The following is a 27613-nucleotide window of genomic DNA, read 5'->3' as shown; positions in this document are numbered from 1 at the left end:
CTCTTAAAGCGACAGAGCCGCGGGACACGCCAAGCCCGGCATGGCCCGGGGGGGGGCAGGGCGCTGCCAATCACCGCTCTCCCCGGGGGGCCGGGGCCCCCGCGTGCCAGGCCCCCCCCGGCTGCGGGTGGAGCCAGGGCCTGGGGGCGGTGCAATGTAACGGGGTTGAATTAATGACTCATTAAGCAAACCCAGCGGTGTAACAATGGCCATTAATTGGCAGGCGATGCAGACAGCGTGATTAGCACCAGCCCGTCCATCAATCGCGGCGACTGGTGTCCGGTGCATTGATGGCCAAACAACTCACCGCAGCTTGGGGGGGGGGTGATAGAACCGCGATGGGAGCTAATGAATACCGCTGGCATGTCATTAATGCAATGTGTAGTTTTAATGCAATGTGTAGTTTCAATTGACTCCCCGGGCACATCTAGGTGTTGCCCAGGCGAGGTGTCCCTTGGACTCCACTGAAATCCTGCTCCGGTGAGTAAGGGATGTAGGCAGGAGGGGCTGGGACAATTTGCATGGGGGGGGGGGGTGAGAGACATTGAACCAAACTGCAAACCCTGCATATGATGGAAACCACTTCAAGCCAGGGTAGGGTGACCAGATAGCAAATGTGAAAAATCGAGACGGGGGATGGGGGGTAATAGGAGCCTATATAAGAAAAAGCCCCCAAAATCAGGACTGTTCCTATAAAATCAGGACATCTGGTCACCCTAAGCCAGGGGGTGCTGCTTCCCCCCCCCCCCCACACACACAGCACCCTTAGTTCTACCACCTATTGATGCAGGAGCAGGCCTGTTGTTTCCATGGGCCAGATCTCCCTTCAGGGAGATTTTACCTGCTCCTATCCAGGACTGCCCAGAGGATTCAGGGGGCCTGGGGTCTTCAGCGGTGGGGGTCCTTCCGCTCCGGGTCTTCGGGGCACTTCGGCGGCGGGTCCCGGAGCGAGTGAACGAACTGCCGCCGAAGACCCGGAGCAGAAGAAGCTCCGGGTGTGTTCGGCGGCACTGAAGGACCTGCCACCGAAGACTTGCCGAAAAGTCTCGTGGGGGCCCGGGGCAAATTGCCCCACTTGCCCCCCCTCTGGGCGGCCCTGCTCCTATAGGGGTTGGGGTTTTCCCCTTCCCATTGAAAAGGCTGGGGGCTAATCCCTCAAATATGGCAAATTCCTAGGGAGGCCAGAATCCTCCTCAAGGAGCTCTTGCGTGTTCTCAATGCCAGTTCCATGGTAGAGTAGCTCCTTGGAAGCCATGCTACTAATAAGGCAGTGGTTCTCAAACTTTTGTACTGGTAACCCCTTTCACATAGCAAGCCTCTGCATGCGACAACCCCCCCTTATGAATTAAAAACACATTTTTATATATTTAACACCATTATAAATGCTGGAGGCAAAGCGGGGTTTGGGGTGGAGGCTGACAGCTCATGACCCGCCATGTAATAACCTCATGAGCCCTGGTTTGAGAACCCCTGTACTAAGGAATCAGCCTGCCTGTGGAATCGGACTTGGCTAGACTAGTACAGTCCTGGAGCTGCCTTACTCAACGGGGTTGGTGGGAAGATGAGGAACTTCCAGGCAGGCTCACCCACTTCACCACACCTTCCCATCCAGTATCCTCTGGCTCCTACCACTGCCTGGACCCCAGACTTGTGGCGTGGGTTCCGCAGGGTCTGATGGAGGGAAGGGAAAGTGCTGCAGAGGTATCTGATATCCCGTCTCCTATAGGGAAGAGGGATATTTGTACACGGAGCGTCTCTTTTGCACATGGATCAGAGGGGTTTGATCCAACTCACTGTTAGGGGCTATAAAAACAACAAGGAGTCTGGTGGCACCTTAAAGACTAACAGATTTATTTGGGCATAAGCTTTCGTGAGTAAAAACCTCACTTCTTCGGATGCAGGTTTTTACTCACGAAAGCTTATGCCCAAATAAATCTGTTAGTCTTTAAGGTGCCACCAGACTCCTTGTTGTTTTTGTAGATACAGACTAACACGGCTACCCCCTGATACTTGTTAGGGGCTATGTTATAGTATAGCAATAATGATACACCCACTTTAGGTGGGACAGCCTATAATGGAATGTACTTTGTAAGGACCCCCCCAGGCCAGTGCTACCCTGTTACAGGATGGAACAATGCCTGTGAAACCAAAGACAAGGTCACTCCGGGGGAGGAAATAGTTTTAGGGAGTTCAGGGTGTGGAAAAACCATGACCGCTAATTCTATTTAGGTCCCAAGGCCTGAGTCCCCAAGCACGTTCCATGAGCTGGAACCCACCTCACCCCCAGTGAAGAAGAGTCAAGCCGTTCTGAGGAATGGGGCAGTGGGGAGTAAATCTCCTATTTCATTAGGGAGGTTGGGGTGGTGGGGAATAGAGGCCATACCTCATTGCTGTGACAAGGCTGGGGCTTGGCGATGCCCACATTTGTTAATCCTGTTTGGCTGGAGAAAGGCCATGTCTACACCTACAGGCACTACAGAGACACAGCTACCGGCGCCATAGCTAGGCCGCTGTAGCCCTGTAGTGTAAACGCAGACTGCAGTGACAGAAGGTGTTTTTCTGTCAAGGTAGGTAATCCACCTCCTCGAGCAATGGTTGCTAGGTTGATGGAACCATTCTTCCGTCGGCCTAGCTATGTTTTATGTATCGATCAGGCTAAAGTTTACTGCAGAACTGGATTATATATTGCCAGATTAAGAAATCCCTTTTGAGTGCCTATGAAATGTTCTTTCTGGCCTTTTTTTTTAAAAAACAAACAGCCTTCCCTTCTGCCGACCTAAGACCTGGTGTAGACACTGCTAGGATTTCTTCTATCAGCCTAACTATCACCTCTTGGAGAGGTGGATTCACTACCTCAATGGAAGAACCCCTTCTGTAGCTGTAGGGTCTGTCTACACTGCAGCACAGCTGCAGCGTGGAAGCTCTGCTGCTGTAGTGTTTCCAGTGTAGACATACCCTGAGATATTCATGGAATCACTTGCTTCCAGGAGCTGGGGCTTTAAGAAAATCACCAAATGTCATGAGACCTGGTCATAACGTTGCAAGCGTTGGCAACCATGCAAACTAGACAAAAGACGCTACCCTGTTTCCCCGAAAATAAGACAGTGTCTTATATTAATTTTTGCTCCCAAAGATGCGCTAGGTCTTATTTTCAGGGGATGTCTTATTTTTCAGAAATGAAAAATGCCTTATTATCGGTGGATGCCTTATTATCGGGGAGGTCTTATTATCGGGGGGATGCCTTATATTACAACGAGAGGCAAAACTGTAAGTAGGCCTTATTTTCGGAGGATGTCTTATTTTCGGGGAAACAGGGTAGTGCTCCTTGGCCAAGATTTTCAAAAATAGGTGCCTAAAGTTAGACTTCTAGGTCCATATTTAGACACCTCAATAAGTGACCCGGTTGTCAAAAGTGCCGAGCGCCCAGCAGCTCCCACTGAAATCTTTTGAAAATCAGGTTATAGTCATAGGGCCTGATTCCGCAAAGTCTTCATGCATATGGTTAACATGTGAGGAGTCCTGCAGTGGGTTTACTAACAGTGTATAAAGTTAACCAAAAGCTTAAGCATGTCTGTGCTCCAGCTCAGCTCCATTGGTGGCAGCGTAACAGGGGCCCTCTGGCTGCTAGCACCATTGAAAGCACTTTGACCATTAGATCTGCTCTGTGGAGAGGGTGAAGAAGCCTGTAGTTACCAGGAAAGGGATTTTCTAGCACTGTGACGGGGTGTATACACCCTGCTTCGCAAACAGCAGGAAGGAGGTTAACTCTCACTCGCTTTTTCTCCCCAAAGGACCACAGCTGCAGGGAGCCACTCCCCCAGGAAAATCCCTTGGCGCTCAGGGATTGTTGGGGATCCAGGGGGGCAGGGCTAGCCCCAGTTGTAGAGAACGGTCATCCTTCTGGACACTACAAGACAGATGCGTTTGGAGGACTCTGGGCTCAGCCTGCACTAGGGGTACGTCTACACCACAAATTCCAGTGTAACTGTAGTGCAGGTAGGCACACCCGCGCCAGCTTGAATTTAGCCAGCGCAGCTACCACTAGTGACAAAGATGTGGTGGCATGGACCCTCGGACGGGCTAGCACAACCCACGTACATACCCAGAGTCCCCAGTGGGCCGCACAGAGGTGGCTAGAGCCCATATGGAACTCCGCTGCCTTGTCGTCACTACTATTCTTACCTGCATGCGTTGAATTAAAGCTATCAGGGGGTAGCCGATGACTTGCATCTGAAGAAGTGAGGTTCTTACCCACGAAAGCTTATGCTCCCAATACTTCTGTTAGTCTTAAAGGTGCCACAGGACCCTCTGTTGCTTTTTACGTGAATTAAAGCTAGTGTAGTTATGCCTCCCTATGCTGTAATCCCACCTTAATTTGCAGTGTAGACGTGCCCTAAGGCGTCAGTTCTTTGCCGGGCTGCTTCATGAACCTATCTGAGCACGTGAGCTGTGTAAAGCCACTCCTTTGTTGATTTGGTTGAGAGACCTGGGCAAAAGGAAGCCCCTTTCCAAACGTTTCGGTGTTGGTAACTCCCTTAGCTGTCTGTGAGCGTGGTCCTGGCTCTGTAACGCCTGAGGCATTTAGGGTGAAGGGGGTGCTCAAAAAAACATATAGATAGATTAGGGCTGTTGATTAATCGCAGTTAAATCACGCCATTAACTCAAAAAGATGAATCGTGATTAATCACACTTTTAATCACATTGTTAAACAAGAATAGAATCCCAATTGAAATTTATTTAGTATTTGTGGATGTTTTTCTACATTTTCAAATATGTTGATTTAAATTACAACACCGAATACAAATTTTACAGTGCTCACTTCATATTATTATTTTTGATTTCAAATATTTCCACTGTAAAAATGATAAACAAAAGAAATAGGATTTTTCAGTTCACCTTATTCATGTACTGAAGTGCAATCTCTTTATCGTGAAAGTGCAACTTACAAATGTAGATTTTGTTTGTTTGTTATATAACTGCACTCAAAACAAAATAATGTAAAACTTTAGAGCCTATAAGTCCACTCAGTCCTACTTCTTGTTCAGCCAATCACTCAGACAAGCAAGTTTGTTTACATTTGTGGGAGATAATGCTGCCTGCTTCTTATTTACAATGTCACCTGAAAGTGAGAACAGGTATTCGCATGGCACTTTGTAGCCGGCATTGCAAGGTATTTACATGATAGATATGCTAAACATTCGTATACCCCTTCATGCTTTGGCCAACATTCCAGATGACATGCTTCCATGCTGATGATGCTCGTTTAAAAAAAAGTGTTAATTAAATTTGTGACTAAACTCCTTGGTGGAGAATTGCATGTCTCCTGCTCTGTTTTACCCACATTCTGACATATATTTCATGTTATAGCAGTCTCGGATGATGACCCATCACACGTTGTTCATTTTAAGAACACTTTCACTGCAGATCTGACAAAACACAAAGAAGGTACCAATGTGAGATTTCTAAAGATAGCTACAGCACTCAACCCAAGGTTTAAGAATCTGAAGTGCCTTCCAAAATCTGAGAGGGAGGAGGTGTGGAACATGCTTTCAGAAGAGTTAAAAGAGCAACACTCTGATGCGGAAGCTACAGAACCTAAACCACAAAAAAAGAAAATCAACCTTCTGCTGGTGGCATCTGACTTAGATAATGAAAATGAACGTGCATCGGTCCGCACTGCTTTGGATCGTTATCGAGCAGAACCCGTCATCAGCATGGACGCATGTCTTCTGGAATGGTGGTTAAAGCATGAAGGGACATATGAATCTTTAGTGCATCTGGAACATAAATATCTTGCGATGCCTGCTACAACAGTGCCATGCGAATGCCTCTTCTTACTTTCAGGTAACATTGTAAACAAGAAGCAGGCAGCATTATCTTGTGTAAATGTAAACAAACTTGTTTGAGCAATTGGCTGAACAAGAAGTAGGACTGAGTGGACTTGTAGGCTCCAAAGTTTTACATTGTTTTATTTTTGGGTGCAGTTATTTGTACATAATTCTACATTTGTAATTTCAACTTTCATGATAAAGAGATTGCAAGACAGTACTTGTATTAGATGAATTGAAAAATACTGTTTTTTTTACAGTGCAAATATTTGTAATAAAAAATAATAATATAAAGTGAGCACTGTACACTTTGTATTCCGTGTTGTAGTTGAAATCAATATATTTGAATATGTAGAAAATATCCCAAACTATTTAAATAAATGGTATTCTATTATTGTTTAGCAGTACGACAACTATTGCCTTATATCAGGAGTAGGCAACCTATGGCACGCGTGCCGAAGGTGGCACGCAAGCTAATTTTCAGTGGCACTCACACTGCCCGGGTCCTGGCCACCAGTCCAGGGGGCTCTGCATTTTAATTTAATTTTAAATGAAGCTTCTTAAACATTTTAAAAACCTTATTTACTTTACATATAACAATAGTTTAGTTATATATTATAGACTTCTAGAAAGAGACCTTCTAAAAACGTTAAAATGTATTACTGGCACAGGAAACCTTAAAGTACAGTGAATAAATGAAAATTCGATACACCACTTCTGAAAGGTTGCCGATCCCTGCCTTATATTATGGAAACACAAAGCATTTTAAACCTCTCATTAACGCTTCACCATTTACCTTCCCTGTTTACATCAGAGAGATTTTCAAAGGAGCTCAGCTCCCATTTACACACCAAAAGAAGTGGCCAGATTTTTCAAACGCAGGTTGGGTCCTGCTGAGTACTTGAGAAGCTGGCCCCCGAGAGCCTTTCGTGGATGGGAAAGTGATGACAGAGTGATAAGTGCCTACTCCTCTCTAATCCTTTTCATTTTCCGCCTCTTACGCATTAGCATCAGGCTGCAAAGTCTGGCTTGCAAACACCCTGGAAATATTTCTGTTCCCTTTAGGGCTTCTGCGCTCTGCCACTTTTGTTCCAGCTCTACATTTGGGGTCTAAATCTAGTAGATTGCATTTAATGCTAATAGCTTCTGGACTCAGGGCAGGTCTACCCAGAAGCGCTGCACAAGGAGACCCTGTGGAACTGAGCTCTGTGGCACGCAGGGGTTATATACCTTATGTACAGGTTCCAGGCAGCCTGGCTCGGTGCATGGTCGGAATGCACTTCCAGGGAGAAGGGCCACGGGGACGGGATTTGCCTATAAAAGCCCAATTCTTCAGTCCTCGTGCAAACAAAATTGCCATTGACTTCAAAACTAGGGGCCTGCGTGTGCACCTAGGATCAGACGGCTAGTGCTGCTCTCCCATCAACATAGGAATTCTTCCCTCGACCTTGGGCTGTCTTCGTGGGGCGGGGGAGGTCAGCTTAATCAGGGGTGTCGATTTTTCATGCCTCTGAGCAACGTAGCTGGGTCAAACTAACTTTTTAGCGTAGACCAGGCCTGCATCTACCTGGGAATTACACCTCCCAGCTGCAGTGTAGACACAGGAGAATAAGCACCCAAACATGGAAAGGGAGTGCATGTAATCAGTGCTGCTGGGGAAGAAAGAAATTTCCAAGAGACTTTCGCACATTGACAACAGCTACAAATATTCACTGAAGACAATTAGACAATTTCCCTGACAGGCCAGTGTGTTAATCAGGCCAATAGTGGCCAACTTAAATTCTGGCAAAATCCAGGGTTTGTGCTAAAAATGCAAACAGTTACCGTAGCAACTGCAACAGCTGATAGCGCCTCATGTCACAGGGAGAAAGCACACCCCCAGACAGACTCAATGGGGCAAAGCAATCCATGGCATAATGCCACTGAAGCCACCGGAGTTCCACTAGGAGTGAATTTGGCCCTTTCTCGCCCATACGCGCTGCCAACCGCTGTCTGTGATCGTTCTTAAGTAAGCTGACGGAGGAGGTGTGAGGAATTCAGCAGGAGACTGCTGACTGGCAAGGCAGTTATGAAACAAAGTGACTTTGTTGTGCTCCAACTTTTATTATGGCAGTTTATTGAAGTCTGTGAAAAAGAGGAATACAGTTCTCATCCCATAATGCTGTTTATCCTGATTGAAAATAAATAAAAGAGAGGGAATATATCTATCCTCTAAAGAAGGAGAAAGCGAGAGTCGGGCCTCCTGGATTCTATCCTGCCACTAACTCGCCACGTGACCTTGGGAAAGTTACTTAATTGATCTCTGCCTCAGTTTCCCCATCCGTGAAATTGGGACAAGGCGACTTGCCTACTGCACAATCAAAATGACTGTTTTTCCTCTCACACCAGGTCAACACGGCTGTAACTCCGCTGCCTTCAATGAAGTTACTTCTGACTTATATCCGTGTGAGAGAAGAGTCTGAAGATGTGTTTGAAGCACTCTGAGATCCTGTGAAGGAAGCGGCTCATGGGGCAGAGTAAAGCATGAGGTGGAGCAGGGTAGATAGCTGATATTTAGGTCATGTCTACATGCCCTAGTGTAGATGACGCTACTATCAGCCTAGCCATGTCTACACTTGGGGTTAGGTTGTTTTAATTTTTCACATTCCTGAGTACCTAACTTTTAAGTATAGACCAGGCCTTAGGGGTCATAAGGGTGTATTTTCTGAGTCATACTTGGATTTTTAGATGCATTTTCAACAGGAAACAAACCATCCAGAGTAAGCTAATTGCAGAATGGTTAAATACTGAGCAAGATGCAACTTCTGAAAGGTTCTGGATGAGGAGTGAATTTCTCACCTGGAGGGTGTGAATCCCTAGACCATCCCCTGATACAACTGGGCTTGCAAAAAAACTACCATCCAGCCTGAGCCAAGCAGGTGGGCCCAGCTCAGTGCCAGACTATACTGCCCCACCCTCAAAGCACTCCACTCCCCTGTGCACTTTGGGATCCTGATTTGATCCAGCCGACTTCACTGGTTTGGCCTCGCTCTACCCCTCTCTCAGCTCCTCCTTTCATCTAGCAACAACCTCCTCTCTGTGCCTTCATGCCATTTCACCGTTGTTGTGAGAGCCTTCCCCTCTGCAGCTCCTGCCACCTGTCCCTCTTCCAGCGGTGAATGCGCTTTAAGGGGAGCCTGCCTTTTTAAGGTTTCTGCAGTTAGTCTCCGTCTGTGAAGGGAACAGAGCCAGGACCCCACCCTGCCATGAAGCAGGATGAGCTTGCATCCTTCAGGGCCCAGGGCAAGATGCATTTGTTTGCACAATCCTCTCATCCATGCTAGTAAGGAATAGATAGGCCAGCACTAGCTCTTCTAGAGAAAAAGCCAGATCACTTCAGGGAGCTGGGTAAAACCATGGTGATACGGAGATCATTAGATACTATGTTTCATTTTATCGGTGCTTAGACACCCTAGCGATGAGCCCGCTGAAAGCACCTAACTAGACAGATATGGGCCACCCATTCCTCCACCTGCAGTGAGCTGACCATTCTGCCAAAGCGGGAGGAGTTCTGCAGCGTGCGTTTCAAGGAGACATTTTAAAAGCCTCCCTCGCTGCCGGGCGCAGGCCGAAATCTCCCCCCCTACGAAGATCTTCGCACAGGTGACGCCTGCGAGAATCGAAGCGCACGACAGAGCCATTTACACAGGCCCCCGAGAGCCAGGTTTCAGTGGAGGCTCTAAAAATAATTCTCTTTAGCACATGATTTATACAGCGCTGCAGAGCAGCCCGGCTCTCCCCTCTTGGCATGCCAGCAAACACATGAGCTAGCTAAAGCAACACCTCTGGGAGCTCTTGGCTTGCAGTAGAACCTCCCTTCCTGTAGGTGTAGCTGCTGCCCCCTCCTCTTGCGGGCAGTACATGCGCAGCACAGGCTCCCTGCAGAGGTTTTCAATTTCCCTTCCCCGCCCCCTCCTTCAATATTTAATGCAGGCCTCTGAGGCCTCCCCACCTGCCCCCCTCCCAGCACCTTGGTATTTTGGTTATAAGCACAGAAATAATGGAGCTAATGCAGCAGTAAACATACAAAAAAACAAAATACAGAGGCCAAAAAATCCGGGGAGGTTAATATCAGAAAGGAACACAAAGTGCTGAATTATTCTAGCTTCTGTTGAATTGGAAGCATCTGGCAGCAGCTGCATTTGAAAGCTCTGACAGCGGCGCTATAGGGGGCAATAGTTTCAAGGAGAATAAGGGTTCTAAGATTCAGCCTGGAAATTAAAAGCAACCCCCAGCAATCGGCAGTGCGATATTTTCACGAACTCTTTAGATGTATATTTAGGGTGATAAATCAAAGGCTTTTCCTCTGATTTACAGCGAAGGAATGGACCAAGCTGGGGCCCAATCCGGAAAACCTTCACTCACGCAGCCGTTTCTTAGGCTTCAATGGGGCAGCTCACGCAGGATTACTTGCTTGCCTAGGGAACTGCAAGATCAGGTCTCGGTTTCCAGCTGATCGAACGTTAACACAGTGAGCTAAAGGTTAGTGCTTCAAGAAAGGGTGGCGCTTTTTAAAAAACACCCTTATTTGCATCTTGCTTTTAAGAACAGGACTAGAGAGCCTGCAATGAACAAAGCACAGATGCAAGCCTGTGACTTAATCAGGGCTCCTCCACAAGGAGTCCGCCCATGCAGAGCTCATTGCAGGATCAGGGCCAAAGCAAGAAATAATGTATACAGGCTATAGTCTGGAGCTGTCATCTCAGGCTGCACTCAATTTGCAAATTAATTCAGAGGTCCTGATTCTCATCTGCTTTATGCTGGGGTAACTCAAGTCAATGGTGCCGCTGTAAAATTGATGAAACTGAGCAGAGAATCTCAGTTTCCTTTAGGGAAAGAGAGGTATTATTACCTACACCTTTAATGAAAGGAAGTGAACTGCCCAAAGAATGCAAAAGCAGATATTTTAATCTGCTTATTCCTTATTATGTTATTTTATTTAACGTATACATTTTAGTTTTGTACTTTGTAGGAATCAAGATACATTGACAGCTCTACAACTTTAACGTTTAACGCTTTAACGTGCCTTGTGTGGTCAGTCTAAAAAAAACAGCTCCACGAGGGGCGTAGCTACCAGCGGTGCACTGTTTACACTGGCACTTTACTGCGCTGCAACTTGCTGCGCTCAGGGGGGGTGTTTTTTCACCCCCGAGCGAGAAAGTTGCAGCGCTGTTAATTGCCAGTGTAGACAAGCCCTAGTCATAACTTGTTTTCACCAAAGTATACTGGGAATTCCCTTAGAACCCAATTCTCCTTCCAGTTTTAGTAAATGGCAAAATTCCCATTGACTTTAACGAGAGGTCGTTTGTTATTTATTATACAAGAGTCTGAACAAAAATTAACTGATGTATAAGAAGCCAAACTACTACAGTCCTATCTAATCATCATGGTGAAGTGAGTCATATAGCGATAACATCATCGGTAATTAATTTTTTTGCTTAGAGGATTATATTCATTTGCTTAATTCCATTTAATCACGTTGTGTCAAACAGAACCAACATCCAGGACTTGCTTGTATTCTTGATAAATGTTTTAAGCAGAATGCACTTTCATTCAGTATGTAGTGGTTTTACTAGCATATTTTACATGTATCCTATGAAATGTGGCCCCAGTCCTGAAAAGGGATTTGAGTGGACAGATCCTCATGCCTTGCTGGAATCCCACTGATTTCAATAGAACACCAGGCAGGGCCCTTTGTGGGATCATATATCTGTGACCCATAACTAGAGGAACAGCTGCAGAGGATCTGTGGTCCAGTCCTGCACCTTAGCCCTAGGTTGTGAGTGTGACGCAGATCAGAACTCCCCATACCACCCTGCACTAAAAATGAAGTTGATTTCGCCCACAGAGTAAGGCACGTTAGGGACAAGTATTAAGGGATTCCCAGTTCCCCAAAGAGCTTGCAAATATGAAATGCGTTACTTATGTATATGCATCAAACCCGCAATATCTAATACCATCCTTCATAAGTCTTACCCACGTTTTATTCTTCGTTTACTTTAATTTTAAAAGTGGAGATCTGGTTATTCCCTGTTGTATTGCTTTGAATCCTAAATGGAATGATAGAACATGTTAAAGATTAAACAGCCCAAGTCTCCGCCTGTGTAGCGTTTATAGCAGCCCCAGGGCCTTTGCCCTGTGGGAGACTTGAGTGGACTGGCGACTGGGGCTCCGCCTATGTACAGCCACGTGGTTGCAGCATGTCCCTTCTTAGTTAAAGGCCCTTCGGACCATAGAGATCCCTTAAGGGCAGGGGGGAACTAGAGAGGCTCTGGCGCATGCGCCTTGAGCAGCCCGCTGTCCCCGCCTCTACGCCGGCTCCGGCCTATAAGAAGGCTGGTCGTTGACGTCAGCTTTCTCTTCCGCCCGCTCTGTCCCCGCCAGCGAGACAGGGCCGCAGCCGCCGCCATTACCGGTCCCCTCCTTTCCTCCGCTCCCGGAGAATCCGCCGCCATCCGCAACCATGGTGAGCCATCCGCGCCGCGAGGGCGGCTGGGGGGACGCGGGGGGCCCGGACCCAGGCGGGCCGCTGGTTATGGCCGCCCCCTGGCCGGTATCGAGCGACGGGGCGGCCTGGGAAGTGGGGGTGGGGCGGAGGCGGCCTGGGAAGTGGGGGGGGGGGGGGCGGCGGCGGCCTGTGTGGGGGGAGGGGGGGGGGGCTAGACCCGTAAATACCCCCCCCATACCTGGGAACTGCGGGGCCCGGTAGGGGGAGGAGGGTGTCCGTCCCTTTCCTGGGTGTGGCTTGTGCCAACCAGGGCAATGCTCCCTAATGGGGAGCGGGGGGTTAATGGGGGGTGTCTGGGGTGCCCCTTCTCTAGGGCAGATCCGCCCCTGTTGGAGCGGGCTGTGCGGCCCCTGTTAAAGGACTCCCCGTCCCCAGGGGAGTGGTGCGCCCCTCTCGCAGTGGGGCGGGTGCTCAGCGGGGTCTGCTAGCCTCCCCCTTGGGGGGTGTGATCTGTGCCCTGGGCAAGTGGACACAGACCGCCCCCCTCTTCTGCAAGGTGTGGATGCGCTATTGGGGAGGGGGTAGGAGGTTCTGGGGCCTGCTGGCTCTACCCAGCCTCCTTGCAGAGCGCCGGTGGTAGGCGTGAGCCTGCCCTTGTACGCCCAGTGCCTGTGCAGGTTGCTCCATGATGCTGATCGGCCTCCTCCCCCAAGAGACAGACAGGCGGGCAGGCTCCCCGGCTCCCCAGCCCCACTCGCCTGTCAAGGGGTTTGTTTGGTGGAGCCCTGAAGCTGTGGGGCGGCTGGGAGTGATGTGGCGGGGTGGGGGAAGGCAAGTGCCAGGATGAGGTTTCTGGGCTCTCCTCTCTGGTCAAAGGGAGGTACTGCAGGCCGGGGGGAGGGGGAAGATTTCCTGCAATGAGGTAGTAGCGATCTTATGTAACTCTGCAGTCTGGAGTAAAAGCCTAGCTTGGATGCTCGGGTTGTGAAAGAGTGAGCTGATGCAGAAGATGCTCTGAGTGGGCTTATTTTGTGAAATATCAGGATAGCTGTGTGGGGTATGGGTAGGAGTACAGGTGTGGCATGTGAGTGGTGGTGATCTTAAGACTGGGTTACAGGGGAATTTATTGACTGTAAGAGCCTAGTAGGCTGTGGCATTGTCACCCCAAGGCAATTGTAAAAGCCACTGGTTGGGGCATTCAGCTAGATGGGAATGCACTGGAAAACTCGGCTTTCTCTGAGTTGCCCTGTAATGTCTGCCGAGCGATCGGTTAAAGCGTGACTAAGCTTGGCACTGCTATGTTTGGATTCCTGGAAGAACTCTCCCCTGATCATATAACCTTCTCTTCAAGGTGAACTTCACAGTAGACCAGATTCGGGCCATTATGGACAAAAAGGCCAATATCCGAAACATGTCTGTGATTGCCCATGTGGACCATGGCAAATCCACCTTGACTGACTCCCTGGTATGCAAAGCTGGTATCATTGCTTCTGCCCGTGCTGGTGAAACTCGTTTCACTGACACGAGAAAAGATGAGCAGGAAAGGTGCATCACTATCAAGTCAACGTAAGTTGCTTCCCTTCAAGCATTCTGGTGTTCAGTTGCTTCTCTTCCTTGAGTCATGGTCTGATCACAGGGTTGGGACCCAGGAACTCCTGGGTTCTAGTTCTGTTTCTGATACTAAGCTGGGGGAAGAAGAAACTACTTAATAAAGTGCTTTGGTTGCCACCAGAGGCTTACTTCCCTGCAACCTAGGGCATTGTCAGTGTTGTCTAAATGTAGTAGGACAGGGGTTCTCAAACTGGGGGTTGGGACCCCTCTGGGTCGTGAGGTATTACATGAGGGGGGCGCTAGCTGTCAGCCTCTACCCCAAGCCCCGCTTTGCCTGCAGCATTTATAATAGTGTTAAATAAATCTATAAAAAAAGTATTCCTAATTTATAAGGGGGGGGGGGCGTCACACTCAGAGGCTTGCTATGTGAAAGGGGTCACCAGTACAAAAGTTTGAGAACCCCACTGCGGTAGGAGTACTAAATACTGGCTTGTACATGGTGCATCAATTACTACCTCTATCTTGGTAGTCAAAACAGCAAATGAAAACTTTCATGCAATCATAAGTTAAAATGTTCCCTGTTAGTATCTACTTATATTAACTGGTATCCCTGGAGCTGGCTTGTTTAATGCATTTCTTTAGTCAGCAACTTAATGGTCTCTAACAACAACTTTTATCAGGAGTGGGCCTAAGAACTACCCAAGCTAAATGTGCTATAAATGCATTGCCAAAAATAGAATGCATTAAAGATAAGTATTATCATGTAGCACTTCTTTTGTGTATCTTTATTTTTCAGAGCTATCTCTCTCTTCTACGAGCTGTCTGAAAATGACTTGGCCTTCATCAAGCAGAGCAAGGATGGTTCTGGTTTCCTGATCAATTTGATTGACTCTCCTGGACACGTAGACTTCTCTTCTGAAGTCACAGCTGCTCTCCGTGTCACTGATGGTGCCCTGGTCGTCGTAGACTGTGTCTCTGGTGAGAACTGGTAGCACATTTAAATGCATGTTCTATAGAAATAGCATGCTAGTCCTGCAGCCGTAATCACCAAGCTTCTGCCTCTTCCAGGTGTGTGTGTGCAGACAGAAACTGTGCTGCGACAGGCCATTGCTGAGAGGATCAAGCCTGTCCTGATGATGAACAAGATGGACAGAGCACTGCTGGAGCTGCAGTTGGAGCCAGAAGAGCTGTACCAGACCTTCCAGCGTATTGTGGAGAATGTCAACGTCATCATTTCTACCTATGGGGAAGGAGAGGGTGGCCCCATGGGAAACATCATGGTAAGGAGAGGAATCAAGGGGCTGTATTCCAAGTGAACAACTGTCCAGAGCTTGCCCTCAGGTGTTTTGAAAGACATCCTTCCTCTTTGAAGCAAGGAGCAGTTTCTTGTATTCTTCTGGAGGTTACATTGTTGACCCAGAAGAATGTTTACTATAACAGTATGGGTAGTTGGCTTGAAATACAATTGACTTAGTCATGCTTCAGTTTGGATGCACTGAATTACAGGTTTAATCCTACTGCTATCTGACCTACTTAGTGTCAAACCATCTCTCAAATTCCTGGTCAAACTGAGACCCTCATCAGCTACCCTCTTCCACTTGATCAGGTCTTGTATCTCACGCTTCTCCTTATGCTGGTATAGGCGGACTCCGCTTTCAAGTAGAAGGTTCTTCTAGGCACTCAGGCTCCTCAACTGTGCCTTGGAGGGTGATACCATGGATTCATAGACAATTATAGGAATTGCATCGCCTTTGAATGGACTAGCATGCAGTTGTATCAAAATTTCCATCAGTTTGGCAAGATCTTTCCGATCTGGGTCTCAAGTATTCTACTCAGCAGCCAGTCATGAGGCATTTCAACTAGTTAATAGCCAGTAGCTTTTGTTTGGCCAAGTCTCGCTCTTGCACCCAAAGCACTTACCCTTCCTTCTGTTTAATGAAACCACACTTGGAAGTGTGTAGCGGAGCTAGGATGCCTGCTGTTCATCCACTGGGAAGGGAAGGGTACCCTAATCAAATGACTCAGCATAGTCAGACAACATCTCCAGATCACTAATCCGTGCAGGTAGCTGGTGAAGGCCTGAAGACATTCAGTTAACCACCTGTGTGTGTTGCTATCCGATTCTCACTACTAAAGCTGAAATTGAGGCATGAACTAAGTTGGGCTCCTAGATCTTGTGTTTTAGGGTGTTGTGTGTTTTTTGTTTTGTTTTGTTTTTTGAGGCAGAGCTGTAGGACCTCAAATGTCTCCTAGTCAATAGCAACCTCCCCTGCTGAATAATCTGTCCTATGTGCAGCTAAACTAACCCTTCAGAGGAGGTGATTAGCTAACAGCACTATGGAAGGCAGGGTTTGCTTATCAGTGGAGCTGCCACAGTTTTGGGAGGTGGGGGGGGGGGTGTCAATACAAATTTCACCTCAATGCTACTCTTACCTCTTTCAGATTGACCCTGTGCTAGGTACAGTTGGCTTTGGTTCTGGCCTGCACGGCTGGGCTTTCACCCTGAAACAGTTTGCTGAAATGTATGTTGCAAAGTTTGCTGCAAAGGGTGATGGGCAACTGAGCGCTGCTGAGCGTGCCAAGAAGGTAGAGGACATGATGAAGAAGCTGTGGGGAGACAGGTAAGTGATCTGAGCTCATGGTTCTACTAGTGCTGCTGATTTCTGAGCTTGGGCTTGCCCTCGCTAGGATTACCTGAGCTACACCTTGAAACAGCTAGCTGGAGCAGTGATCCCATAACTAGAGATGGCAGAGCACAGAGGTGGTCTGTAAACTCAGACCAGGCAGTGGTGGGGAATACCTGAATAACACAGCTGTGTAGATCTCCAGAACGGGGGAATACTTGAACTCCCCTGGGGTGGGAGTAAGGAAGCAACAGTATGGTAGCACCCAAAGGAAGGAATTCTAATTAGGGTGGATGGCTTATTGTGCTGACTGCTTTAAAGTCCCTCCCATGAAGGACTTGCAATCTAGATACAATCAGACAAATATTAGGGGATGGGATCAGGAATATACTATGCAGGCAGATCTGTCTCAGTTTTGCTTTTGAGTCCAGTGACTGAAAGTGCATTAGGTCTCAGGAAGGTAGAGGTGAACTCCTTTCAAAACAGATCTTTTGACTTGATAACCCTTCCCTCCATCTTGAAAGGCCAGCAGAATGAGCAGTGCTAATTAAACAAGATGGAAAAACCAATCCCCTCTGATCCGATTTTTTTTTTTTTTTTTTCTTTTTTCCCCCTAGATATTTTGATCCTGCTTCTGGCAAGTTCAGCAAATCTGCTACCAACCCTGATGGAAAGAAACTGCCCAGGACTTTCTGCCAGCTGATCCTAGACCCCATCTTCAAGGTAACTACCATGGGACTATGTCTCCTCTTAACTGCCAGTGGTCTGTGCCTCCTTTGTGTGCATGATGATGGAAAAATTTCTTCACTTTGACCTGACTTGACTGTTTGAAGAAATTTTAAATATCTGACACAAACACAGCTGAGCCGTGCGGTAAGGGCTGGGAGAGTAACTGCTCTCTAGACCAGAAGCTGTTTATAAACCATGTATCTGATCAGCTGACCTACTAATTGGCTGATACAAGGGCTGCTGTTAAGGCAGTTAAACTGCCATTTACTGGCTCTCCCTGGAGAATGAGCATGAGCTGCTGTCTCTGTGAACTGGGTTGCTTGATGCTTTCTCCCCTAACTTGGAACTCTTGCGCTAGGTCTTTGATGCAATCATGAACTTCAAGAAAGAGGAGACTGCTAAACTGATCGAGAAACTAGACATCAAACTTGACAGTGAGGATAAAGACAAGGAGGGCAAACCCCTACTGAAGGTAAGAACTGACCGGCATTGCCTTGGGAAGAGACTAGCAGTGGGCTGCTAAGCTTGTCTTTCAACACTCTTGGTAGATAACCTAAGTCTGCATAACTGGGATGAGAAATTGAAGGGGTGGGGGGAGGCTGGCAGTAGTATGAGCAAAGATGGGTTTGCCTGAGCCTCATGCCGCCAATCTGCTTTTTCAGGCTGTGATGAGGCGCTGGCTGCCTGCCGGAGAAGCTCTGCTGCAGATGATCACCATCCACCTGCCTTCCCCTGTCACAGCTCAGAAATACCGCTGTGAGCTGCTGTACGAGGGCCCCCCTGACGACGAGGCTGCCATGGGTATGAAGTGTGCAGGAGCAGAACTGCATTAAGGCTCTAAAATGCCCAGAGCTGCTGGTTTGCTTTTCAACGAGTATACAGCTGGGCTGAAGTTGTAATTCCGGCACCTGCAACCTTTGTAGTGTGGATCAGACCAGCTTATTAGTGAGCGGCTTTCCTGTGGATAGCTGGGCTAGCCGAGTACCTGGATAGTAGCCAGAGTGTATACTAAAGGCTCAGTCTATGTTAATTACAATGATCTCTTGGCATATGGCTTTTCCTTGCCAGTTGGGCTAGCCAACTACCTGGCTGGTAGCCAGCAGGCCAGTGTCACAACTGCTGCATTCCATCTGAGTGATTACCTTGCTCCAAAATCTCAGAGCACTAGGAGTGGAAGAAAGGACCACAGGTCAGCACTGATCGCTTCTTCTTTCCCAGGTATTAAGAACTGTGACCCCAAAGGGCCCCTGATGATGTACATCTCTAAAATGGTGCCAACCTCAGACAAAGGTCGTTTCTATGCCTTTGGACGTGTCTTCTCTGGTCTCGTCTCTACTGGCTTGAAAGTCAGAATCATGGGACCAAATTACACTCCTGGCAAGAAGGAAGATCTGTACCTGAAACCAATCCAAAGGTCAGTAAAGGCAGGGATTGATCCCATGTTGAGATTAAATTTAATGCCTTATATTTTTTCCTTCGATGCAGGTTCCATATTTACGTCTACATTCCCAGCACTTGGTGTGACAGTTTAGTAGCTTCCTGATGTTTCTTTGTGTCTTCAGTGGCCTTTTTGTGCCCCTCACTGGTCTACTCAATCAAGAGACAAGGCATCTAGTGTTCCTATGCAAACCTGTCACTTCTAGGCTGGGATCCTTTCTAAGGAACCATCCAGATTGACTCAAGTTTTTCTTAACCCAGGACCATTCTTATGATGGGCCGCTATGTTGAACCCATTGAGGACGTGCCTTGTGGTAACATCGTTGGGCTGGTTGGTGTTGACCAGTACCTGGTCAAGACCGGAACAATCACCACCTTTGAGCATGCTCACAACATGAGAGTGATGAAGTTCAGCGTCAGCCCAGTGGTGCGTGTGGCCGTTGAAGCAAAGAACCCTGCTGACCTGCCCAAGCTAGTAGAAGGACTGAAGCGTTTGGCCAAGTCTGACCCTATGGTGCAGGTAAGGTTACTCTGAGGAAACTCTTCAATAGCAGTTGCTTGGAGATCTGTTGGAGTATTGTCCATAATTACACATGTAATGACACAGCCCAGTACCATAGAGGAACCACGTTTTCTCATCTTCCCAAGCCGCAATATTTGAGTAGAAGAGATTGAGGGAATACTGGCAGAGAGCTTCCAAAACTCCTCCACGTGAAGGCCTTCACTTGGCTGAAACCTGTAGCATGCCATGGAAGCGTGGGCCAGGGATAATGGATTTATTTATTTTGGTCGCAGTCCAGACTTTAGAGCAGGGGTGGGCAAACTTTTTGGCCTGAGGCCCACATCTGGAAATGGACATTATATGGCAGGCCATGAATGCTCACAAAACTGGGGTTGGAGTGCAGGAGGGGGTGAGGGCTCTGGTTGGGGGTGCAGGCTGGGGATAAGGCATTTGGGGTGCAGAAGGGTGCTCTGGGCTGGGACCCAGGGGTTGAGGGTGGGAGGGGGATCAGGGCTGCAGCAGGGGATTGGGGCACAGGGGGAGGCTCTCAGAAGCAGCAGTATGTCCCTTCTCTGGCTCCTGCATGGCCAGGCAGCTCTGCACGCTCCCCCATCTGCAGGCACTGCCCCTGCAGCTCCCAGCCAATGGGAGCTGCAGGGGCAGCATGCAGAGCAGAGCCCCCTGGCTGCCCCATATGTAGGAGCTGGAGGGGGGGGGGGGGGTCATGCCGCTGCTTCTGGGAGCAGTGTGGATCAGCCCCTGACCCTGCTTTCTGGCTGGAGCGCCAGAGCAGGGAAAGCCCCAGACCCTGCTCCCCAGTGGGAGCTCGAGGGCTGGATCTGGCCTGTGGGCTGTAGTTTGCCCACCCTTGCTCTAGAGAAAATAAAAAAATAACAAATTTGCAGTACATTCAAAAGTGTCCATCAGTTGTATTTGGCCCATGGTCTGCCTATTGACTACCCCTGGGTTGGGATCAACTGGATCTCTGGCTGGAGTGAAATGATCTCCCTGAATACTCCACCACGTGGGGACCATTGGCAAGATCACTGGTAATCTTCAGCCGTGGTTGCTACTCTGGAGCTAAGTCAAGATCCTCAACAGCATGATTTAGTTAACAGGTCACTATCCACTGTATACATATTGAGGGGATGTGCATTGAAGGGCTGATGAAAGACTGGAACAAAGCATGTGGTGTGCAGAACTCTTGCCACCTGATGCTACATACAGCTTCCATCTAAGTCCTTAACAGAACGTAGAAAACACCTTGAGGGTCTCATGTAACTTGCCATGACATCCATTGCAATGGTTAATTCCTCTTCCAGTCAGAGGAAGGGACTTCAAAGCTCTTGAAACCACAGCATCTCTGCTTCTCCTGTTCAGAGGCAGAAAACTATTGCCCTGGCAAATATCATCTTCAGTGAAAAGACTTACCAACCTTGCTGGGCCACCGCCAATTTCCCCCGCCCCCCAATGCAAGCTGTAAATCAGTTGATGTGTGTAAAGATCCAACATCTCAAGTGACTTTTAACAATATAGACCAGTACACACAGGTGCTTTAATGGAGTCCTAGTAAGGAGTCTCCTCCCCCACCCCATTGCATGACTGGTCGCTTTGTTTCAGTGCATCATTGAAGAGTCTGGAGAGCACATCATTGCTGGTGCAGGAGAGCTGCATTTGGAGATCTGCCTGAAGGATCTGGAAGAGGACCATGCATGCATTCCAATTAAGGTAAATCTGCCACATCTTCCCTCTTGGTCTAAGCCCAGAAGAACTCAACTGAAGGCTGAGTGGCTGAAATGGCTGCAGATCTAGTCAGTCTGTGAACCCCTGGATTACTGGGAACAAATACAACTGCTGAAGCTGTTGTCTTCATGATGGGAAGCGCAGTAGCTGTGTAGGTAGCAAATCCATGAGGCTGCAGCAGGGTGTGGCATACACTGTCTCCACTACAGAGGCGCTGTGGCTAGTGGACTGACCATAGGGCTGAGTCAGGTGTTTCTAACCCAGCTGAGTCACTGACTTCTCCTAATTCTGCTTTCATTAGGGGTGTGTGTGTGTGTGTGTGTGTACTAATCTATAAAATGGGGACAGATGCCTAAAATGAGTGAGTCTGCTACAAAAGAGTAGCTGATGTCTAGTGCAGCGAACACTTCGGAGTAGTAACAGTTGTCTTGTGTTTCTGGCATATTAATAATGCTGATCGGATGTCCTGCTAAACTTTCTGTGCTGGATACAATCTTGCACTTCAGAGGCCTTTCGTATGGCTTGTGGGTGTAGAGTAGACTTCACAGCTCAGTTAAGTGACTGTATTGCTTTACTCTTTCCAAATCCTCTGGAACTAACTGGTGACTGGTTGTCTGCAGAAATCTGACCCTGTCGTGTCTTACCGTGAGACGGTCAGTGAGGAATCTGACGTGCTGTGCCTTTCCAAGTCCCCCAATAAGCACAACAGGCTGTACATGAAGGCCCGACCTTTCCCAGATGGATTGGCTGAGGATATCGACAAAGGCGACGTCTCTTCCCGTCAGGAGCTGAAGCAGCGTGCACGCTACCTAGCTGAGAAGTATGAGTGGGATGTTACTGAAGCCCGTAAAATTTGGTGCTTTGGTCCAGATGGCACTGGCCCCAACATCCTGACTGACATCACCAAGGGAGTGCAGTACCTGAATGAAATCAAGGACAGTGTTGTGGCTGGCTTCCAGTGGGCTACTAAGGAGGTAGGTGCAGTAAACTGCTATTGATCAAAACCAGGAATTTGTTGCCTTCCTGCCTCTTCTCCTCTTCCTCCCTCCCCCCCCTCCTCCCAAGGTCCTAGGTGGATCACTAGTATGGCAGTGCAACATACTGCAGTCCTCCCATGGGCAACTACCATTGACCTGGCATATCTTGATGCAGCTGCTAAAATTGCCTTTAATTTCATCCCATAAAATAGGGGAGACTCTCCATTTAACAAAGATTCTGATAGGCCAGGCCCACAGTTACTCTTGGCAGTACCTTGCTTTGACATCTGGATATATAGAATGTGCCATAGGTAAATGTTTGGCCCGTATGAGACACTGACTCTGAGCCAGGAGTGGCATTTGTTTCTAGCTCATTGCTGTTAATAGATTTGTCACCTAGCATGCCCCTGCTAGAGAACTGTTTGCAAAGCTCTACAGGACCTAGTGAGGGGCCTGGAGAATCTCTCAGCTGGCCACTGATATCTGGGCTTTGCTCTCTTCCAGGGAGCTCTGTGTGAGGAGAACATGCGTGGAGTCCGCTTTGATGTGCACGACGTGACCCTGCACGCTGATGCCATTCACCGTGGTGGTGGGCAGATCATCCCTACTGCCAGGAGGTGCCTGTATGCCTGTGTGCTCACTGCTCAGCCAAGACTTATGGAGCCCATCTACCTTGTAGAGATCCAGGTACTTACACTTTGCTTAGCTTCAGATCTAACCTACAATTAAAATGTCAGTCCTTTAAGCTTAAGATGAAAGCAATGCCTGTAATGCAAACTTTCTGTGTACCAGTGTCCAGAACAAGTAGTTGGTGGGATCTATGGTGTCCTGAACAGGAAGCGTGGCCATGTCTTCGAGGAATCCCAGGTGGCAGGCACTCCCATGTTCGTTGTTAAGGCCTACCTGCCTGTCAACGAATCTTTTGGTAAGTGACCTTCACGTTGTTCTTGGTCATCCGATTCCTTCTACAAGCCTAGGAACTTCTGCTAGAGCTCCACATAGCATGTACTGACCTCTAGAATGTTAGAGATGGGTCTTCCCAGGTGACTACTTCCTTCACAGGGTCGTGGTGCATAGACCTAGTAGTTACATTCTTCCCTTAACCGCCTCTTCGTTTGAGCCTGAACTAACTCTCTCTCTCTCTCTCTCCACCCTCAAGTGACTGGAACACAACAGTGGTTTCTTGGGGCTTAAATACCATGCACTCTAATCTATCTTGGAAAATACTTGGTTTGCTCTTAGTGACAGAACCAAATAGGAACACAATCTCAGAACCTCATAATCAAACATGCACTTCTCTCTATGCTCTTATCCCAATGGACCTTTTTTTCCTCCGTAGGTTTTACAGCTGACTTGAGATCCAACACAGGTGGCCAGGCCTTTCCCCAGTGTGTGTTCGATCACTGGCAGATCCTGCCTGGGGACCCTTTTGACAACACTAGCCGTCCTTGCCAGGTCGTGGCTGAGACCCGCAAACGCAAAGGGCTGAAGGAAGGCATCCCGGCACTAGACAACTTCCTGGACAAATTGTAAAAACTACCCCCCAATACCACTTTAAAATCACTGTTGTTGGACTCTGAATAAACTAACTAGCATAACATCAAATGCAGCAGGCAACTGTAGACTGCAGTGACCATCTCTTTGCATTATACTTAATCAGTTTCATAGCAATTTGAGACTTTCAGAAAAACACATTGATATTCAGCCTTATAGGTTTCTGTGTTGCACATGACTCATTGGGGCCCCACTTGGTGCCATTGTAACTTAAAAACATTTCCACTTGATGCAACTCAAGTTGCCCAGTTCCATATTTATTTGACACACAGGAAAGATGTTTTCCTCTCTGCAGGGATTGGGCAAAAGGGGTGGGGTAAGAGGGTGCCTGCCTCTTCAAAGGGGGAAATTCATAATGCCCAACAGCTTGCAATCCAAGCAAAACATTGCAGTAAGAGGGTTTGCTTGAGTTAAGGGTCTCTAGTATGCTTTTTTTTTTTTAAGGGGAGGGGGATGTGTAAGGGGACTTCTAGTTGGGCAGAAACTCAAAGGCAGGAAGATCTTGTGCAGTGTGATTGTCATCATGAACATCAACAAATGTATTAGTGCCACTGGAATAATAAATTTGATATGGTGATGAGTATTCAGCTGGATTCTTGTTCAGTTTCACTTCAGTCCAGCAGAGAGGAAACCTTCAAGCTCTAGCAGGGGGACTGAATCTAGCCTGGCCTGGGGTGTCTTAAAGCAAAACGTATCATCCTGTTTCCTAGGGGAGAGGTGTCTCTGGTATAACTGCCAGGGGCTTGTATAGAATGGGCTGTGGAAAAAGACTGGTGGTAGAGAAATCTGCACCTTATTGCACTACACATCCGCATGGGCATTATCTGTATCTGGCCTCAGCTCTAACCAGGCCTGTCCATCAGGAAAGCCCTTGAAGATCAGACAAATATGTAGTCCCATGACTACAACAAATGTTAATCTTTAACTTCAAGTACAAGAATGTCACTCCAGCTTGTTCTAACTGCTACTTTCCCCAGTCAGGAAAGTCTGAGCACAGCTCAATGGCTCACTGGGAGAAGCTAATCAAACCTAGGACTGATTCAGGGTTAGCAGGAAATCTGTATGGCAGAGGTTGCATGGAATTCAGTAAGGTAGCACAGTGGGGTCCAACCTGAACGGTTTGTTTCTGCCATGGTTGTCAAGAGGTGCATTCCCTTCATGCTATATACAAGTCATGGACTGGTTGCTAGCACTTGATTACTATTTAATCCTGTCCTACAGGGTTTAGGACTCTTCTGTCCAAAAAGTGGCACCGGTTTAAAATGGAAACTGCTGCAACTTTTCTTGTAGTCAAGTCCTTAAGTGTGCTGAGGGGGGTGGTGGTTGTGAAACTGATGTAAGGAGTGCACAGAACTGTCTGCCCTGTGTATGGGGTGTAGTTGCCACATCAGTCCCAGGATATTAAAGACAACGTGAATAAGGTAATATCTTTTATTGGATCACCTTCTAATGAGCCACACACAGCTCTTCTGGGAAATGTACTCCCACTGTGGCAGCAAAATGCAAGGTGGAACGAACAGATTAGTGTAAGTAGTTACACATAAGGGACCATTCAAGATGAAGTGGCCTTTAAACATTCTGAAAAATCTTTTCTGAACCCACCACTTCTGGCCTTCAGACATACCCCCACCCCTCCCTCCACTCTTCAAACTCAGCAGCAGCAAGCTCCCCACTGACCAGGACATGCCAGAAGTATAAATGCAAAATCTACAGCCAACTCCACCGCTACAATGATCAACAAACCTTTCAAGATCAATGGATCCTACGCATGCCCATCACAATAGGTGGTATACCTCATTCAGTGTGCCAAATGCCCCAATAACACTAGGTGGGTGAAACCAGACAATCGCTATGCTGTTGAATGAACTCCCCTAGGAAAATAAGACAAAAACACCCTATCATCTATGGTTAAGCATATGATTCAGTGACAGATTTGGTGACTTTTTGGGACCTCAGGGTCATCTGTTTGGGCAGGGCTGGATCAGCAGTCAGCCACAGGCCAAGTCTGGGGATGCCAAAGAGCTGACCAGCAGCTAGCCCTGAGTCCACTGGAACGGCGGTCCCTGGCCTGCCAGAGCATTGGCTGGGGTTAGTGCAGCAGCAGTGGTGGGGATTGAGTAGCTACAAGCAGTGCTCTGTCCATCCTCCTGCTGGGTATTTTTAGTAAAAGTCAGGGACAGGTCATGGGCTTCCATGAATTTTTGTTTATGGCCCAGGACCTGTCCCTGACTTCTACTAAAAATAGCCATGACAGAATCCTAACCTTACTTACGGGTGAACACTTCTTTTCACAAAGCAATCTCTGACCTATCAGTCCTCATCCATCTCGAAGCCTGCACAATGCTTTCAAAAGAGAAGCCTGGGAGCTTAAATTCATTACTCTGCTAGACACTAAGGGTACATCCAGACTACCTGCCGTATCGGGTAGTGATCGATTTATCGGGGATCAATATATCACATCTCATTAAGACACAATATATCGATCCCCGAACGTGCACTCCGGAACTCCAGAACTCCACCGGAGCGAGCGGCGGTAGCGGAGTCGACGAGGGAGCTGCGACCATCGATCCCGTGCCGTGAGGACCCACGGTAAATCGATCTAAGATACTTTGACTTCAGCTACGCTATTCTCATAGCTGAAGTTGCGTATCTTAGACCAATTCTCCCCCCCACCCCAGTGTAGACCAGCCCTAAAAATCATGCACTGAACAGACACTGGATTTATTGATTACAATAATCTGTAACGCACACACCCCCCCTTTTTGTCCTATGACTGCAGTGGTGTTAATGGGCCACTCCCCCTTGAATGGAAGATCTTTTCCAGACCTGAAGAAGAGCTCTGAAAGCTCTCTCTCTCTCTCACCAACAGCTGGTCCAATATTACCTCACCTGCCTTGCCTACGTCATCCCTACTGATGCAGCTCCTACTGCTAACTGTAGGTGGGTGTACTGAGCTCACTCACATAGGTACTTACCATCTTCTTCCTGGGCTTATCTTCACCGTACTGTTAGTGTGAACGGCAACTAGAATTTGGTCTGTAACACGATGGCCCTCCATGCTCACCTCTAGCACAAATTAAGGATACCTTAAGCTCCAGCTAACTGGCCCATCAGTGTGGGTTAGGGTGACCAGATGTCCTGATTTTATAGGAACAACAAGGAGTCTGGTGGCACCTTAAAGACTAACAGATTTATTTGGGCATAAGCTTTCGTGAGTAAAAACCTCACTTCTTCGGATTTTATAGGGACCGTCCTGATTTTGGGGTCTTTTTCTTATATAGGCTCCTATTACCCCCCACCCCCTGTCCTGATTTTTCACACTTGCTGTCTGGTCACCCTAGCATGGGTTAAATTCAACTGCTGCTGGTGGTCCAACTAATTCCATGGTGGGGGTGCAGTAGCTTGAGTTACAATTTATCTGCTACCCATCCAATCGGTGTTTTGCAGTGTGGCCCCCTGCTCGAGTGGAGTGAAGCCAAGTCCCACTTTCAAAGGCAAAGGAGTAGCTCTTAAGTTTGATTGTTCGTAGCATGTTTAATTTGCAATAAAACAGAGCTGGCCTGTGTCAGCTGACTTGGGCGGGGGGGGGGGCGGTATAAAACGGCAGTGTAGATGTTTGGGCTCCCTGTTGTGCTCCTGAGAGCGGTTAATCCAGCTGACTCTTAGCACAATTCTACAGGAGAGGAGGTGGGCAGTCACCTTCAAGAACATGGCTTCTGTGCGGTCAAATAAAAATGTGGGATTTGGCTCAGAAATTTCAGGAGGAATCGGTTTTTTTTTAGCATTTGAGAAACATGTTCTGTTCAAACATTGCTGTGTCAGCCCAGCACAGAGAGGTGTTTGAAGAAACAGCAGCAACAACTCTGCTGCATTCTGCGCAAAGTGCGGTGCAAGTGTGCGTGGTCTTTTCTGCTCACCCTGGGAGCTTAATATTAAACTTGGGGAATGAAGAGTCCAGGGGTTCTCATGTTGAACCCAAAGACTCACAATAAATGGACACACCTGCAGCGGTTAAGGACACTTGCCAGTACAATACCATTGGAAAGGACTTGGAAATCTATGGATGAAAAGCACCAAAAGGTGAAATAGTGTTAAAATTACATGTACCTTTCAAGATGGTCCCTGCCCCAAACAGCTTCCAAGCCAGTGCAGCCACCTCTTCCATGGAGGATAGGACATAA

The 27613-nt window shown here is 47.9% G+C and overlaps 1 protein-coding gene and 1 long non-coding RNA gene across 2 annotated transcripts; both read left to right on the top strand.

Annotated features, from left to right (window-relative positions):
* The first annotated feature begins 7 nt into the window (after positions 1-7).
* Positions 8-6139, top strand: LOC112059593 (uncharacterized). The gene is made up of 3 exons (XR_002888895.3): positions 8-480; positions 3792-3956; positions 5368-6139. It is a non-coding gene; the product is annotated as an uncharacterized LOC112059593 (long non-coding RNA).
* Positions 6140-12094: 5955 nt separating this feature from the next.
* Positions 12095-24015, top strand: EEF2 (eukaryotic translation elongation factor 2). Its single transcript, XM_008168854.4, has 15 exons — positions 12095-12333; positions 13667-13881; positions 14663-14844; positions 14935-15146; positions 16309-16487; positions 17108-17213; positions 17578-17691; positions 17882-18020; positions 18438-18633; positions 18918-19176; positions 20779-20886; positions 21522-21875; positions 22383-22565; positions 22671-22803; positions 23218-24015. The coding sequence occupies exons 1-15, from the start codon at positions 12331-12333 to the stop codon at positions 23409-23411; spliced, it is 2577 nt and encodes an 858-aa protein (XP_008167076.1). The 5' UTR covers positions 12095-12330; the 3' UTR covers positions 23412-24015.
* Positions 24016-27613: the final 3598 nt, after the last annotated feature.

The sequence above is a fragment of the Chrysemys picta genome, chromosome 25, assembly GCF_011386835.1.
Source record: "Chrysemys picta bellii isolate R12L10 chromosome 25, ASM1138683v2, whole genome shotgun sequence".
In the NCBI taxonomy this organism is placed as follows: domain Eukaryota; kingdom Metazoa; phylum Chordata; order Testudines; family Emydidae; genus Chrysemys; species Chrysemys picta.
The sequence above is the reverse complement of the archived record's forward strand: the minus strand, read 5'-3'. Positions and strand labels throughout refer to the sequence as shown.